The 15828-nt window shown below is 38.1% G+C and overlaps 1 protein-coding gene across 2 annotated transcripts in view; it reads right to left on the minus strand.

Moving 5' to 3' along the window:
* Positions 1-4974: 4974 nt before the first annotated feature.
* Positions 4975-15828, minus strand: part of NISCH (nischarin) — a 31839-nt gene continuing 20985 nt past the window's right edge. Inside the window, exons 14-21 of one of the 2 annotated variants that reach the window (XM_059823234.1) lie at positions 14229-14350; positions 13286-13341; positions 11469-12785; positions 10863-11037; positions 9489-9642; positions 8761-8889; positions 7638-7799; positions 4975-6365 (exon numbers count right to left, since the gene is read on the minus strand). In XM_059823234.1, coding sequence (XP_059679217.1) covers positions 5737-6365; positions 7638-7799; positions 8761-8889; positions 9489-9642; positions 10863-11037; positions 11469-12785; positions 13286-13341; positions 14229-14350 — 2744 coding nt within the window. In that variant the 3' untranslated portion in view covers positions 4975-5736. Of the gene's footprint in view, positions 6366-7637; positions 7876-8760; positions 8890-9488; positions 9643-10862; positions 11038-11468; positions 12786-13285; positions 13342-14228; positions 14351-15828 lie in introns of those variants that run through there. The other variant, XM_059823237.1, reaches the window with a different exon arrangement.

The following is a 15828-nucleotide window of genomic DNA, read 5'->3' on the forward strand; positions in this document are numbered from 1 at the left end:
TCTCAGTCTCCTAAACCATCAGCAAATTGTTGGCAAGCAGCAGCGCTCAGGATTTTTTCCTCACTCAGTCTTTTTGCTTTATAAATTGATGAAAAGTTGGGTCCTCTAAAGTAACTTACTTAAGACCTGGGATTTTTTCTGCGAACACGTTAACATTCAGAGTTGAGAAACTGCTCGTGAAAACCAGCAACCTGTTCCATGGGAAAAAAAGGTTGCCTGGGAAAAGGCAAAGGATACAGCTACAAGTCCTTCCAGCCTCCCTGCCTGTGTCACACGCTGCATTTTAAAATGCTGGGTCACCAGCTCTTCTCTGTGGAGTGCATGCAGCCCTGACTAGCTTGGGCAATTTCCTGCTATTGAAATCTTTTGTTTAAGCAATCTTTACAGAAATTACAGAGCCAAGACAAATGATTTACCATCCAGTCTACCTTGCCACAAAGCTTCTGTGGGAGCTGACCATTCGGTTACATCCACATGGAGAAATAGACTCTCATTCCACTCTTCTGGGAAAAAACATAAAGACTCTTTGCTCTGAATGGTAAGAGTGTCAGAAGGCTGTGAGTCTGAAGAGGTGCTAGCAAAGGAGTAAACAGACCAAGCCAAAAGCACTTGTGTGTAGGAAGAGGGCCAGCTGTACCATACTTACTGAACATACCCCTGAGGCTCTTGGTACAGAGGCTAGGACACAATCCTACTTTTTGGGGTTTTTTTCCTCTTGGGAAATTGGAAGGAATAGGAATTTTAAAGTTTGCTGATAAAAGCAAAAAAAACCGGAAGGGTCACACAGTGAATAGGAATAAGTTTCTTTCTCACACATGCACACATGCAATAGTCCAATTCCAAGCAGACAGGTAGAGCTGCCTGAGCACAATGTTGTCATGCGATTCAGGAAGAAATTATCGCGGCTGCTCACATCCTGTTAGTTCAAAACCTAGAAGGGCAGCAGTACAAATGTCAGCACACAAATGCTGTAAGTCCTTGCTTATTTGTTGCTGTTAACTCCCAGCTCCTTTACACATGCTCCTGCAGCGAAAGCCAGCTACGTATTCCCATCTCTTTTACTTTTGTACCTTTCCCATCTATTAAGCAGTGCTCTGGGATTGTACTGGGAGAGTCAGGCACTAAACTCCCCACAGATATTCAATATAAATTAGATGTCTGAACAAACAGGCTGAGCTATTCAAACAGCACCTGCTCACATCAGCATGACTGAAGAGGCAGCGTGTTTTCCCATGGTGGTGCTGCTTATCCTTCAGGTACTGTTATCTATAATGGATAGAAGGGGCCTGTAATGTGCTTGACTAAAGCTACAGCCAACAGTTTGCCAAGGATTGCACTGAAGTGCCTGCCTGAGAACAGCATGACAGAGATGAGAGTTGGGATTCCCCTATCTCAGCATTTTCAGTAACTTCAGAGACAGTGGGAGTTCTCATCGTCCCTTCTCAGAGACCCTGAGGCCTGAAGCACGAGGGCTTAGTGCCCAGCTTACCAACTCTGGCTATTACTCTTTACGCACCTATTCCGGTAGTTTTTTTCCAGTGTTGGCCACACTCTTTCTTCAGCACCTTCTTGGTCCAATGAGTTTCATATCCCCCTTTTTCCACATAAATTTTTAGCTTTCCAAGTTACTAAATGCCCTTCATTATCAGGTAGACAGGCAGGAAACAGAAGTTTGTCATCTGTCTGCTCTGAACCACAACTTCATGCTTTTCCTTGTGTTGGTGCTCCTCTGCCTAAGATTTAGTATGTTTGAAGATTAATACTGCAGAAGTAAACTTTTTGATCACAGACATTCTAGCAAGAAGCAGCGGCATTTTGTATTATTTCATTTTTTTTTTAAAAAAAGAAATTCTTTATCAAAGCTGACAAGAACAGGAAGACAAGTCAAAGGGGTTGATGTAAATACATCACTGTTTAGTACATTGACAGCCAGGCAGATCAGAGGGCTGTAAAAGCAGCATGGGAATGGACAGAGGACAGACAGGATGAAGGTCATGCTGTCATTTCTTCTTGCAAAGAAAACAGTTTAGCTCAGATCAGCACCTTATTTGCTTTCCTTCCTAATGCGATTCATTTACAATTTTTCAATTGTAATACAAAGGAAGTTTAAAAACCTTTGGCCAGATCCTCAGCAGATGACACTGAACAAACAATTGCATGGGTCTTCCTAGGGTGGCACACATCTACAACAACTGCAAAGCCAGACTATGGAAGTCTAAGATGGTTTAGGAGATACTTTCCTGAAAAACATCTCCACACCTACCTATGCATGCATCTGGTCATAACTTCAGCTACTTAGATATTGTCTTAATGTTGAATAAGGGTTGGAAGCTGTAAAAGATCCGAGTATGAAAGATTACTGAAGAAACAGAAATACACATGCAGGGCTTCATAGCACTCTTGCTAAAAGAAAGGAAGAAATCAAGACTGTTTTATGTGACCACAACCGCTTACAAAGCTACTTCATTTTGCAGAGCTTTCTGTAGAAGCTAATTGTGGAAAGCTCTGAGAAATCTTTATGAAATGAAACAATCAGCCAATTCATAAAGTTCAAGATGAAGGATTACGCATTTTCAAGGAAAAATCATTTCAAAAAATCCCTACATTTAGAAACAAAATATTACATTAGAATTAGACAATAAAGACAACAGGCTGGTGCTGAGGAATGACAGTGAATAAGATTTTTCAGCTTAACATTGCACTTAAAGGAACAGAAATTTGCACCCACAAAGCACTGTAACTGCAGCAGGTTTTAACAAGGGCAAAAGAGCAGGGGATCAGATATCTGGTGGCAGAAGACAGGGGGATTTCTTGTTTTGGCTTTAGTTTGGTTGTTGGGGGTTTTTTCCCAGGTAAAAGCAAACAAGAGCTGAAGTTTCAGGGAAGACACTTTACTTTGCATAGCCCATGCTTTACCTAGCAGAGTATGAAAGATTATTTATTGAAAAAATGCCCTGAAAAAACCAATTCTGATAGCACCATACATGAGATATTTAATAGAAGAATCAAGAAATACTGCAGTATGTATCTAATAAATTATTGAACATTTTGTTCATCTAAAAATGGGATCCGTGTTTACCAAGATCTCAAGTGGGAATTGTACCCATTTCCTGGATTAATAATCTGATCCAAAGGGACAGACAATGTTTTAAACAGCTGTGGACTTAAAAGAATTTCAAGTTTAATCACAGCTGTGCTCATGCTGCAATAACATCTGAAAAGAGACCTTGACTGCTCAAACTATAACAAGTAGGGGATTATCCTTGCCGATTCTAATATTCTATGATACACACTAGCGTATTAAAATACATTTGAACAGTCAGGTTTTACCAAGGATGTTTAGAAACAGAACTCAGGTCTGTCTCAAGCACAAGGCATCCCCCAAGACAGGCCTTACAAATAAAAGATGGAAGCAGGGGTTGACTTACCTAGAAACAACAACAAGTATAACCCCTAGTATGAGAGGCAGAGACATCTATTCAATGTTGGCTCAAATCCCAGGCAGTTCCAAAAGACTCATTATAGCTTCCCTTTGCATTCACTTAAACCATAAACCATATTTTAAATTATCTGTTCATCTGGTAAGTTCTCAAATGTCTGCAGATCAGACTATTTGAGTTGCCACAGGCTCCTCTTAAGTGTTACCTACGAGAATTACAAGTGATTAACAGAGTTACTTCAGAAAGAACTAATGAAGACCTAAGCTTTTAGTTATATTATCCCCAGGATTTTTATTTTAGAAGTTAGGTTTTTTCCCACCTAATGACAATTAAGCTTAAATGAACATAAGTACCCTTGAGATTTCAGGGAATAGAAGACCTCTAAAATATAGGAAAATTTAGTTTTCCAAGAGCCTAACAGTACCTACCTTAATTGTTCCGTTCAGTTTAAGCTTGAGAGGGGCTGTTTCCTCTGCTGAACTGTGAACAGAGCAGCACTCAAGTAATGCTCATCACCTCTTCAGTTGCTGCATCCTGCAATACAATTTGACTTTGGCTCCTCTGTATCCTTGCACTGACTGCAACATTCCTGGCATCTGGAGCCCAAAGAGCACAGCCAAGCTCCTCATCAGTATGGAAAAACACTCCACAGAACCACTAAATTCCCAGTGCCACTGTGGACTTGCCATTCTTGGAGAAAACTCAAAACCTGTTTGGACCAGGCCCTAAGCAATCTGTTTGAAGTTTGCCCTGTTCTGAGCTTGACTGTTGGGTGTCCAGAGGTCTCTTCAACCTACATTTTTCTACGTGTTTTTTAAGGAGCATCAGTTTTAAACAACATTAGCTGGCACATATGTATCAAAACTGTTCTTGCCTTTTTAATCCCAGTGGACATAGAACAGTCTTTTTCAAAGTCTCAGTATTTGTCTTCATAAGAGTGAGTAGGGATTTTTACTGCCACGGGGAAGGCTAAAACTTGTTGGGCACAGTAATATTCACACAAAATCACAGAAATATTAAGGTTGGAAAAGACCTATAAGATTACTAAATCCAGCTGTCAATCCAACACCACCATGCCCACTAAACCATGTCCTGCAGTGCCACATCTACATGTTTTTTGAACACCTCCAGCGATGGTGACTCTACCACCTCCTGGGGCAGCCTGTTCCAATGCTTGACCACTCTCTTGGTAAAGAAATTTTTCCTAATATCCAGTCTAAACCTCCTCTGGCGCAACTTGAGGCCATCAAGTTAAAGATGACAGCTTGGAAAGCAAATCCCTAATATCTGATGGAGAAGCAAAAGTAAGTTGTGTTTAGAAGCTGCAGATCCTCAGTTTCCATGACTCAGCTCTATTTCTGGACCAGTAAAAACTTGCTATAGTAGAATAAACTGTTTTCTTCTTTCATCTTGCTGCATATTTCATATTTTACAATACACTCTAGGAACATAGTATGTGCTGCTGAACTGCCATATGGTATCCTGCAAACACAAGAAACTTGAATAAAGACAAGGCCAAAAGAAAACTGTCAAATTACACTTTATTTGTATTGATAAAATAGGCAAAAGAAAGACTGTGTTCAGAGATACAAATTCATTATTTGCTGACAAAATGCTCATGTACCCACGTTGGGTATTTCCACTTTCAAGACAATACTGAGTGGATCTTTAACAGGCAATTCTTCTTTATCCTAGGGTAAGGAAAAAGAATGCCCATGAAAATAATTTCATACGAAAATCTGTCACCTGCTTGTGGCTCAAATTTTACTGCTAAGTTCATGATTGGCAGCAAATAATTACATCTGGCCTCAAAGAAAAACATGTGTAAAACTGTAAGATCATTAAATAATAAGCATTAGCAGCATACCCAAAATACTTCTTGTACAAAGAACATTGCACTTGAACATACACAAGCATTTAACCTTATTTACAGATTAGAATTTGTATAGAACAGCAAGACTGATATATACAGAAAAATAGCGGAAACCTTAACAGCCCTAGACGACAGTATATCTAGTGTTGACTCCTTAATTTTTCCATACAGTTTCCCAGGACGTCTCATAATTTTTTTCACTATATACTATTGCATAAAAAATAGACTTTACAAGAAGTTCAGTCCCCAGTTAACACTTCAGACTATTTCTATGTACTATTAAATGTACACTGCACTAGGGAGAGCAAGGGATTCCAGGTCAGCTCCTTATTAAAAAAACAGAACTTGACAGGCACTATCTATTTAAACACTGTGCTTTACCTTATAACAGACACTGAAATCACCTAACTGTGCAATAACTAATTACCCAGTGAGTTCCAAAGGCAGTTCCCTACCACACAGGATCTCCCACTGCCTTGCAAGCAATGAAATTAATTTCTCCCTGCTTTCTGCACTCGGGATAAAGATGTACCACTGGATCTCTCTGCTCCTGCTGCCTTCTTGTTTAGCATTTCCCTTTGGGGCACTATCAGTTTCTCCAAAGTGATCCAGTGTTAAATTCTGCATCAGATCCTCATTCTGAACATCATCAAACACAAATGTAAGGGCCTGCGGATATGTCTGATAACCCATAAGTACTCTATCTAAATCCCGGATTCGTCTTCCATCTGCAAGCTGATACTTATCTCTCTTTGGTGGTTCCTTAGCAAATTCAGGTAGTGGGTAACTGATATAATCTTCATCAAAGAGGAACAAATCAGAGCTGGTTAATATAAGTGTTTTAGGTTGAAGTGAACTAGTGTTTTGGGCAGATCCTTCAACATGATTTACTTGAAATGCCAACACATACAGAAGGATGTTGAGGGACTGAAGATTAGTCAAACCATCCATCTTCTCTGCCACTAGAAAAGCAAGGTCCCCAATTTCCTCTTCATTCGGATAAATAAATTTTACTCTGCTAGAGTGAATCAGTTCATAATTCTCCATTTTTCCTGCAAGAAACATACATTATTATACTTCCATTTAGTACTATACAATACTTTCTTAATGCATTACGATAAGCAACAACCTTTTGACAGCTGGCTGCAGCTGGAAGAATTCAAGTTTTGTATCTGTTCATATCTGGTTTTAGTTACATACAATATTGGAATAATTTTTAGATTAAAAAATTAGATTGCCGATCTCTGCTGAAGTCTCTCTTGCCTTACCAACATACTTTTCTGTAAATTTCTAACCACGTAACTTGTTCAGCAGAAGAGGTTAAAGGAGATACAGCTGGATTCTCCTGTCCGAGATTATCCACCTCCCTACCAGCTGACCTCCTCTGTCTCCTTCCTACTTCCCAGTTCTGAACTCACTGAAAGCATTATCAGATCACTGAACACAAACAAAATCCCTGCTTCTTTTAAGCAAAGAGAAAAGGCAGAAATTAAAACAACAACAAAAAAAGAAAAAGATGACTCTACATGAATTGCTTTTATATCCCTACTGGATAAGCACATTCCTCTGCTCCATGCTACATTCTGGAATGGCAGAAAGTGACACTGCAGTCCCTTACTCCCTATAAGTTAAGTGCTGAAATACAACATAGCAAAGCTTGAAGGAAGCACACCTGCTTTTTTCACATAAATCAATTGGTCTAATAAAAGATAGGACTTCCCATCAAACCTTGCACTTTCTGGGCTTACACAGCTTTTCCTTAAAACAGTAACAATAACAGTAATTCTTCAGGAAAATTCCATTTTATTTAATGCCTTCAACTGGCTTCAGAATTCTAAGCAAAAAAGTTTCACCTGATACTGGAATTGAACCTAACATACCTCAAAAAAGTCTAGTTTTCACTTCACTACATTCTCATGGAATGACAGGATTCTTTTACTTGACCAAGTGAGGAAAAAATGTAACCTTCAGACTTTGTTACCTTCCCTGTTCTTTGATGACTGACAAGCCTTTACAGGTTAGGCTGAAACCTACAGTGAGAGCTACACTAGTACAAACCCCAAAATACTGTATAGAAAGTTCTGTTTCTGCTGGATTCAAGAAACCATCACTAACTTCACATGTGCAAGACTGTTTATATTTAACAATTCTGTTCAAATAAGGCACATGTAAGATAATTAAAGTCAGGGAGTTTGGTTAAAATATCAAATAGGAAACAATTGATGCATAAATTTCCCTCAAAAGAGTTTTTAGTCAGTACACTTTAGATGAAGCCCTAAGTATGACACCCAAATAACTCATGACATGTGGAAAGGACTACTTACCTGTGTTTTTACTCCCAAATTCAGAGTAGAAGTCTTTATCTACTGGTTCAGGTGAAGGGGTGCGTGCAAGCAATGACAGAACTGCCATAAGCTGCTGTATGAAGGTGTGAGTGTTGTAACTGTCTCTTGTCAGGCAGGTGACTATATGATCTGCAGAGTGTCCTGAAGAGAAGGCAGAATATAAACCACTCACACATCTGTACGTGGCATTATCATAATTTCTTCCACCAACATGCAACTGTCATCAAAAAAGATTTCTTGTAAGGATTATTTCTCCTGAAAACATGCATCATTATTCAGAAATCTTTCAAATCCTTGGAAAAGAATAATAGAATCCTTACAAATCCCTCAAAAAATAAAGAACATAATTTCTCTTGATTTAAAATATGACGTACATTTACGATTTAACTGTTCGACTACTGCTGTAGGGGTTCAACCTTATCATCTTATCACTACAATTTATCTTACAGGAAAAAACTGCCCTCAGTTTTCTTTGTGAACTTGTTATATGTAAGGTCAACTTTAAATCATTTCCACAAGGGAGATTCCCTCCCCGGCACCCATCGAGGTCTCAATACAAGCAGAAGACATTTTAGAGCACAGGAATGCATGGCTCACAGGTAGTGGGACTCTGAGGCAAAGCACCAGCCCAGAAACTTTACCTGTGTTATTTCCATTAAATTTTAAGATGACACCATTACCTTTTGTAAACTTTTAGGCCTCATTTTCCATCCAAAAAGTCAACCATCAACTACACATTTTGCAATGTGGGCAATACCTTGATTTTACTCTTTATTGCAAGCCAAAAGCCTCAGAACAACAGGAAAGTCTTTAGATTTCCCTTTTGATGTGTCATTAAGACAGGAGAAGTTTTAAAAGCACTTGCAGGACCAATTAATTCATTGATATTAAGCTTCCCAGTTACCTCAATTACAAGACAGTATTATCAGCCTATGGTACAGCACCACCAGTGTTACATTAACTTTATTTCTTTTAAGAAAAAGAAGCAACAAAATAATACACTCTTCCATCTCACTAATAAAATAAAGACAGGAATCCATTTAAGACAAGACTAAAGAGACAAAACAGAACTGGAAAAACTTAAAGCATAACATGTACTCACCAGTAATTCGGAAGTATTGGTCAAACAGGCCAACATTTACTGACTGCAGGTCATTAAGTTTTAGCACAAAGCAGCAAGAGAGGTGGAAAGAACTATTTTCACAATCTGAGTTTTCTTTGTTCCAAAAATCTGTTGAAAAAGGACATATGATAAAAAAGTAAAAAGAAAATATTCTTTTCCTAAGCACAATTTTTATATTAAAATCTTATAGGTGTATCACACTTGAAGGAAGAAATTAGTAAGAAGGTGGGAATAGTGGCTAATAATTTCTCAAGCAGCCAATACAACCAAATTTCCTTGTTAGCAGCGTTTCTTCAAGTAGCCATCACATCACAGATTTAAATCAGCAGATGCATTAACAAACCCCTCACATGAATTGAATGCACACCATGAGTTTCGTTACCCCTTCACTTACCATTTTGGTTATGAAAGGGCATTTAGCTGCCTAGGTGATGCTAGGGACTATGAAATGACATCTGAGAAAAGCATGGATACAAATGGCACATGGAAGGGTCTGTTTGAGAAGCAGCCATAACTCAAGACCCTGTTTTTTTGAACATAAAAGCCTCACGTGAGTACTTTGCATACGGCAAATTGTGCCACTCTCTCCCTCAACTAGGAGGTCCAAGTAAAGAGTATCAACCAAAACTGGTACTTGAACTGAAGACAAACACACAGACAGGGATTAAGTTGGTAACCTTATTAAAGGATCAAAATAGCCATCTTACCTGACTGGTGCTCATCAGCATGAATGAAAGAATCATCCAATAGAAAGTAGACAGCTTTTGTTGAGAGAAGCACACAAGCCATCACTTCCACATTGGGAGTCTTGTAAAACAGAACTGAAGACCACATGAGATGTCTCAACTCTTCATTTTCCACCTAAGATGTAAACTTTATTTCATAAATCACTTGCACATTTTGATATTTCAGATAGTTTCATCATCTTGGAAGCAACTTTATACTACTAGAAAAACAATTTCAAAATCTGAAGCATCTGAACATGCTATAGTCAAAGAGAAAAAGTTCACCTCCAAGCTGCTAAATGCAGCAGCTGTGAGGTGAACACAATAGCAGTCTACTGAAAATGTCATGTGTTTATATAAGAAAATAATTTTTCTGTCCTGGTCTAATTATTCCTTGTTTTCTGACTAAAACTGGAAAAGAGAAAAATATCTAGTGCACAAGAAAGACTTTCTAGAACAGACACCACAGAGAAAATCATCAACAGATGAGCAGTGCATCCCAAGCCTCAAAGTCTATTGAGCCTTCAGATGCTACTGAGGTGTTGGATTCAAAGATCCTTGAGAGGACAGAAGCACAGCTTGCCACTACAGCTGCTATTCCAACTAGGTATCTTCCCAGCTTCTAGCATGATGAGCTCACTGTGAATCCTCAAATGAGTGACCTGCTTTATCAGCTTCCCTTGGTGTAAAAAGAAGCACAACTTCTAAATCTTTAAGTAAGCACAAATTATAAGTGAGGTAAAGGAATAAAAAAGTGTCTGTATTCCTCAATAAGCTTTTTCATTGACATTTGTACTCAGACCACAATGATTTATCACTTAAAAAGCTGCATCATGAATTTAAAGGTAAGATGTATACTTTTAAATTTGATGTTCCCCACACAGACTATAAATCTGATATTCAGAAATTCGGTTTATCCGCTTGTGTTTCTGGAGTCCCAACAGCCATGTGCATATGTTGCATTGTATTCATGCACACAAAGAAGTCCGGACACTTACTTATTGATTTAGCTAGATACCATCACAAAATAATTCCACTCCAGTCATTTTCTTCCCTTTTGCCACTTTAAAGAAAAAAGAGGAACGTTCTTGGAATAATCATATCTTCAAGACATACACTAACGTACTCTCCTGTTCTGCATCAAGGATCCTAAAGGCAAAATATGCCTGGCAGGATCCCAATTGCTGTAGCGGGGAACCCAAAAAGGAGTAACACAAACAGGTTTTTGACCAAAATGCTTCCAGGTTTCACAGAGCCTATCTCTTGTTTTAAAGTTTCATCAGGAAAGTTCTTTTTAAAATATTGTCTAGTACTGAAAGGCCACAAAGCATCTTTTTATAGGGTTAGGCACAATACCTCTGCAATGTTGCCATGGAAAAACTCAACTAGGGCATTCCCTTTCAGCCCAGCCACGTACTGCAGAGACACAGAAACATGCAGGTGAACAGGAATCTGGTTATCTTCTGTTATCTTCTGCATAAGAAATTCAGATGGATATAAAGATGACAGCGTCAGATGAGGCTTGCAAAAGCTAGAAGAGATCCAGAAACACATAAAATTGAAATTTAAGGAAATACACAGCTCTTCCCCTACAAAAATTAATACTTTAAATTTAATTTAGAAATTAGGAACGGGCAACTTCTATTCTTAATAGTTTACTTTTAATGATTTCTCTTGAGCATAGCTGTTAACCTGCCATGACCTCAGCCTGCAAGCACATGAAATAGGAAGTCTCCTTCCACAAGAAAACACATTTTATGTTGCAAACACAAAATAAAACAAAAAAAAAGGTAGACAGGTACAGCCCAGGAAAACCATTCACACATACTACAGACTACCAGAACGAAACAGTACTTCATCAATACTACAGGCCAAAACCAATTACAATGACAAGTGTAAACACACTGGCTAGGCCACATTAACTTCAGCACCATGCAACAGACCTTTTATGTTAATTGTTACCTTGCTGACTGACCATGTCTGTTTGCTTCCACAATGTGATTTCTTACAGCATCTGATTTGTTTGAAGCTTTGAAAATAATAATAGTCTTAACATCCTGCAGAAGTGTTCTTAAAAGACTGTAGATTCTTAGGAAGTGGAATTTCTCATGAGGTAGAACAAACACTGCTGTAACAAATCTGTATCCAACGAGCAACTCCAGCACGTGCCCATCCAAAAATGAACCCTTCTGCTGGATGGAACCATGAGTCGGATGCAACACAAGTGATGCTAACGGAATCCTATTCAGCTTAAATACACTTTCCAAATCTTCTGTGCCTACCCATTTACCTGGCAGTAAACTGAAATCCACCTTTACTATGTATAAATGCTGGGGTGTTAGAAATATCCAACACGGGTGGACCACACAGGGACCCTGGTCAGAAGATTTATACACTGAAGAATAAAGTGCAGAACACAAAACATTTTTTGACCATTCTTTGTTAATGCCAGCTGACTCTGGTTGATGCAAAATTTTCTGAACATTGGTTTTATTCCCATAAACAAGATATGTTGGGAAACAACCTTTTATTTCAACATCTTCTGCTGAAATGCAATTCAATTGCATAAGCTGACAGAGAAACTCTTGGAGGTTTGCTTTTCCACAGTACAATGTGGAGCTTGGTAACACTGATGTGTAGTGTTGAGAGCAACACGTGTGTAAACAGGAATAAAAGTCTTGAAGATTCTGGGAGTCTGAAACAATAAACAAGCAGTTGTCACTGTTTTTCAGCTTCAGTGTTAAACAGATTTCTGGCAGGAGAAAGCCAAATTCTGTTAGATCAGTATATGGAAAACACAGCGTTAATTTCAAGGCAGAAGAGATGTGCTGGCAATTTCCTCTCAACTCCTGATGAGGAATCTCAAACACAGCTAGCATATCATCAGTCAAAACCAAACAGGAAGCAAACTGCCTGAGTCCTTTATGAATGTGAATAGAAAAACTCCAGAGAATTTTGACTATGTCAACACTCTCCACTGCTATGTTGTCAGATGACAGAGTATCTGAAGTAGTGCTGAACTCAAAAGTCTGATCTCCTTCATGAAGTCCCATTTCAAAATATCCATCCTCTTTGTCTGTGGTTCTGGAATCACCTGGAGGGCTTCTTTTATTCTCTGTAAGGGAGGGGGATGATCTCGGCACAGTCTGCACTATCAAGGCAGAAAGGTGCTGGATAAAATCCTGGTTTGTGGCAGTGTATGACATACAATTAAAAGGCAAGATGACGGTGTTACAGGGGTCAGGAACCGCACAGTGTTCTTCCTCTGAACGATCCAAACTTCAAAAGAGATAACAAGCCACAGTAAGTACAAGCTTGAGTTTAAAAACAGTCATAGCTACCTACAATTCATGGTGTGCTTCTCAGAACTTTGAGGTTTACTCTTGTTACTACAGTTAAGTCAGTGTCATTTTGTACAACGTCTTTGTACTGCACAGAGCCATTGATTGTAAAGGCTAGTAGCATGTAATTTTATAGAAAGTAAAACCTAAAATGTTTAACTCATTTTCCATTTCCTAACTCCAACAAGCATATTCTTATGAGTTAAGGTACTTTACAATACAGCTATTGCAGGTTTTGAAACTACCAACTGCATTCCAGGGTTCAAAGGTTAAAAATACTTTACACCATGAAATTGATTTTGGTTCAAAAAAACCCAGAGGCAGCATACAATGAAAGAGACTGTTTTGCCTTAAAGGACATTTTTAAAAACACAGCATCCACTGTTATTACCCAAAAGCTAACGAGGATTTAAGCCAGAACTTAGATATCTAGCTTACCACATAGGATGACCACTTCCATGCTCTTTGCATGAATCCAATAGAGAGGCAGGTGCCTAAGGAGAACAAGAAAACATCAGGAAGCTATCAACTACTTACAGCTGCTGTCAGACTTCAGCACACATGAAAAGCAAAGTTAATGCTGGCTCCCACTTTTTGAAGTTAGCCAACTCACTGCAAAATCCTGACTGTTGTACTCATGGGTAGCTGAACAGCCATCCTTTTGAGGATCCCGAAACACTGTTTACTTTAGATTGGGCATTCAATTAAGGCAGGAAAAGAATGAAGTGTGCTGCTGACCTGAGAACAGATCCAACCTGTGACCCACAGACATTTCAGCACACTAGAAAGTAGTGTAAAATGAGGCAAAGGGGTAAAGGAACTTGACAAAGACCAACTACACTGGTAGCAAAGGAAGAGATTCCCCCAAGTCTTGCTGTCTCATTCCCTGAAGCCATGCATATAAAGAGTGTTTCCAATACAAATGAAATCACAATATAGAAGTTATCAAATAGCAGGAGTTTGAACGTGACAAATTAAGGCCATTACCTATTGACAGGGAGAAGATTCTTCCACTCTACTAGCAAGAGAATCACCTTCCAAAAACTGATATTGTAATAAGATAAGAGAGAAGTCTTACACTCAGTATCTAAGTGGATATTAAATTATGTGATACTAACACTGGGTAAACGTCTCAAAGTCACAACATAGCGACAACAATTCTCTGCAACTCCGGTAAACTTGGTTTATGCATTTAATTTACAAGATGGACCAACCCCTTCAACTCAAATTTGGGGCTACCTCCTTTTCCATTATAATAGCTCTAAGAGTAAAAAACAAACTTTTCCATGGATTACTATGATAACAGAAATTTAATATCAGAAATAAGCTTGCAAAAACACTTTTAAAAATACTACAAAATAAACAGAAGGATAGCAATTACCTGATTTTTACATCTGGAGTCTGGTATTTTAAAGCATGTCTGGGGAACTGTATGGTCTGTAGGAGTCGAACCACTGGATTGCAAAAAACTGCTGGCTAGGACTGTTTCTTCACAAATTATTTCTAGAATAAATATAAACTGCTCTTAAAACCACTGAAGTAAAACCAAAATGAATGTCTGATAGTAGCTGCCAAACAAGTGGAATTAAAATTGTATAACCAAGATCTGATCATAAATCGTTAAAGCTAAAGGATATCTTTAGATAATAGCCAGAACAAAACAAAAGCAGGTAGAATTTTAGTCTAATTACAGAAGTATCTTCAACTGCACTGAAAGTTGCATTAAAGACTGCTAAAGCTCATTTTTCAAGCTATCAATTTAAATCTCAACATCTGGTGTAAGAATTCTTCACATGATTTAGTTTTAACAGAACTAGTCAGTTTTGTTAATACTAACCCTTACTTTTACCAAAACATTGACAGGCTGGCAAAAACACAGCAGAGCACTCTTTGTAAACTTTGTAGCATTCTCTCAAATTTCTGTAGACTTCAAGTGAATAAGTATGTCTGTGTAAAACCTTCAACCAGACTCCGAAGGTCTGGTGCCTCAAACGCCACTCAAGCCAGTTCTCACCTTATTCAGAACCTTTTCAAAGGGTTCAAAGCTGAATCATCAGTAAAAACTTATCATGAGTGCATATAAGCCAACATTCTCAAGGACATTTGACTTTTTGCCTGCTTGATATTCACAGCATCACACAGACGCAACAGAACAAATCAATTTTCAGCATTACTACCAAGCCAGTCAGCCAACTCAAGTATATAAATGTGCAAATAAACAACAGAATTACAGTGTGGATACGTTTCTGGCTTGAGCATAAAAATTCCTGCATGTATTTTTCTGTATTGATGGTAAAGTTTAGTAGATTACATCAAACCATTTAATAGTCAGAGGAAACAAGAGGTATTTATTACTTGAACAAAATACTGTGTTAGCAAGAAGGAAACTCAAATTGTCAGGAAGAACAGAACATGACAGCATTATTTTTGGTTTTCTGTTTCCTATATAAATATTTAATCTTTTTCCATAAGCCATTTGCCAGTGACATTTAATTTGAATAATATGTTACGGAAACAGATGGTGTCTAGAAAAACTGCAGAGAAAACAATTCATAGAAATAGCATATCAGGAAATTAATTCCATTATTCATGATTTAAGGTCTAACAGTGAAACTAATTGCCTAGCATATTTCCATTTTTTTTTTAAATAGATTTATCAAAATCAGTATTTTGAAAACAACCCTTGATAGCTAGATATGTAGCAAATAATCAATTTCTATTGTTAAAGCTGAGAAATAGCCTGCCTAGTCCTCATTTTCCCACTATTTATAAAAGCCTTCCTCCAGATTCTACCAAAGGTACCTTATAGAAAAGGACTACAGTAAATAAACCTTGAGTCTTACACCAGTCTTTATAAAACTCCCAAGTACTTATGAAAGAAAGATCTAGATTTTTTTTTTCCCAAGACTTATTTGCTCCTAAACATTTACTGTAACACAAAAAGACCATTGATGAATAATTTCTAAACAGTCACAGTGATT

Source organism: Gavia stellata, chromosome 12 (genome assembly GCF_030936135.1).
Source record: "Gavia stellata isolate bGavSte3 chromosome 12, bGavSte3.hap2, whole genome shotgun sequence".
In the NCBI taxonomy this organism is placed as follows: Eukaryota; Metazoa; Chordata; class Aves; order Gaviiformes; family Gaviidae; genus Gavia; species Gavia stellata.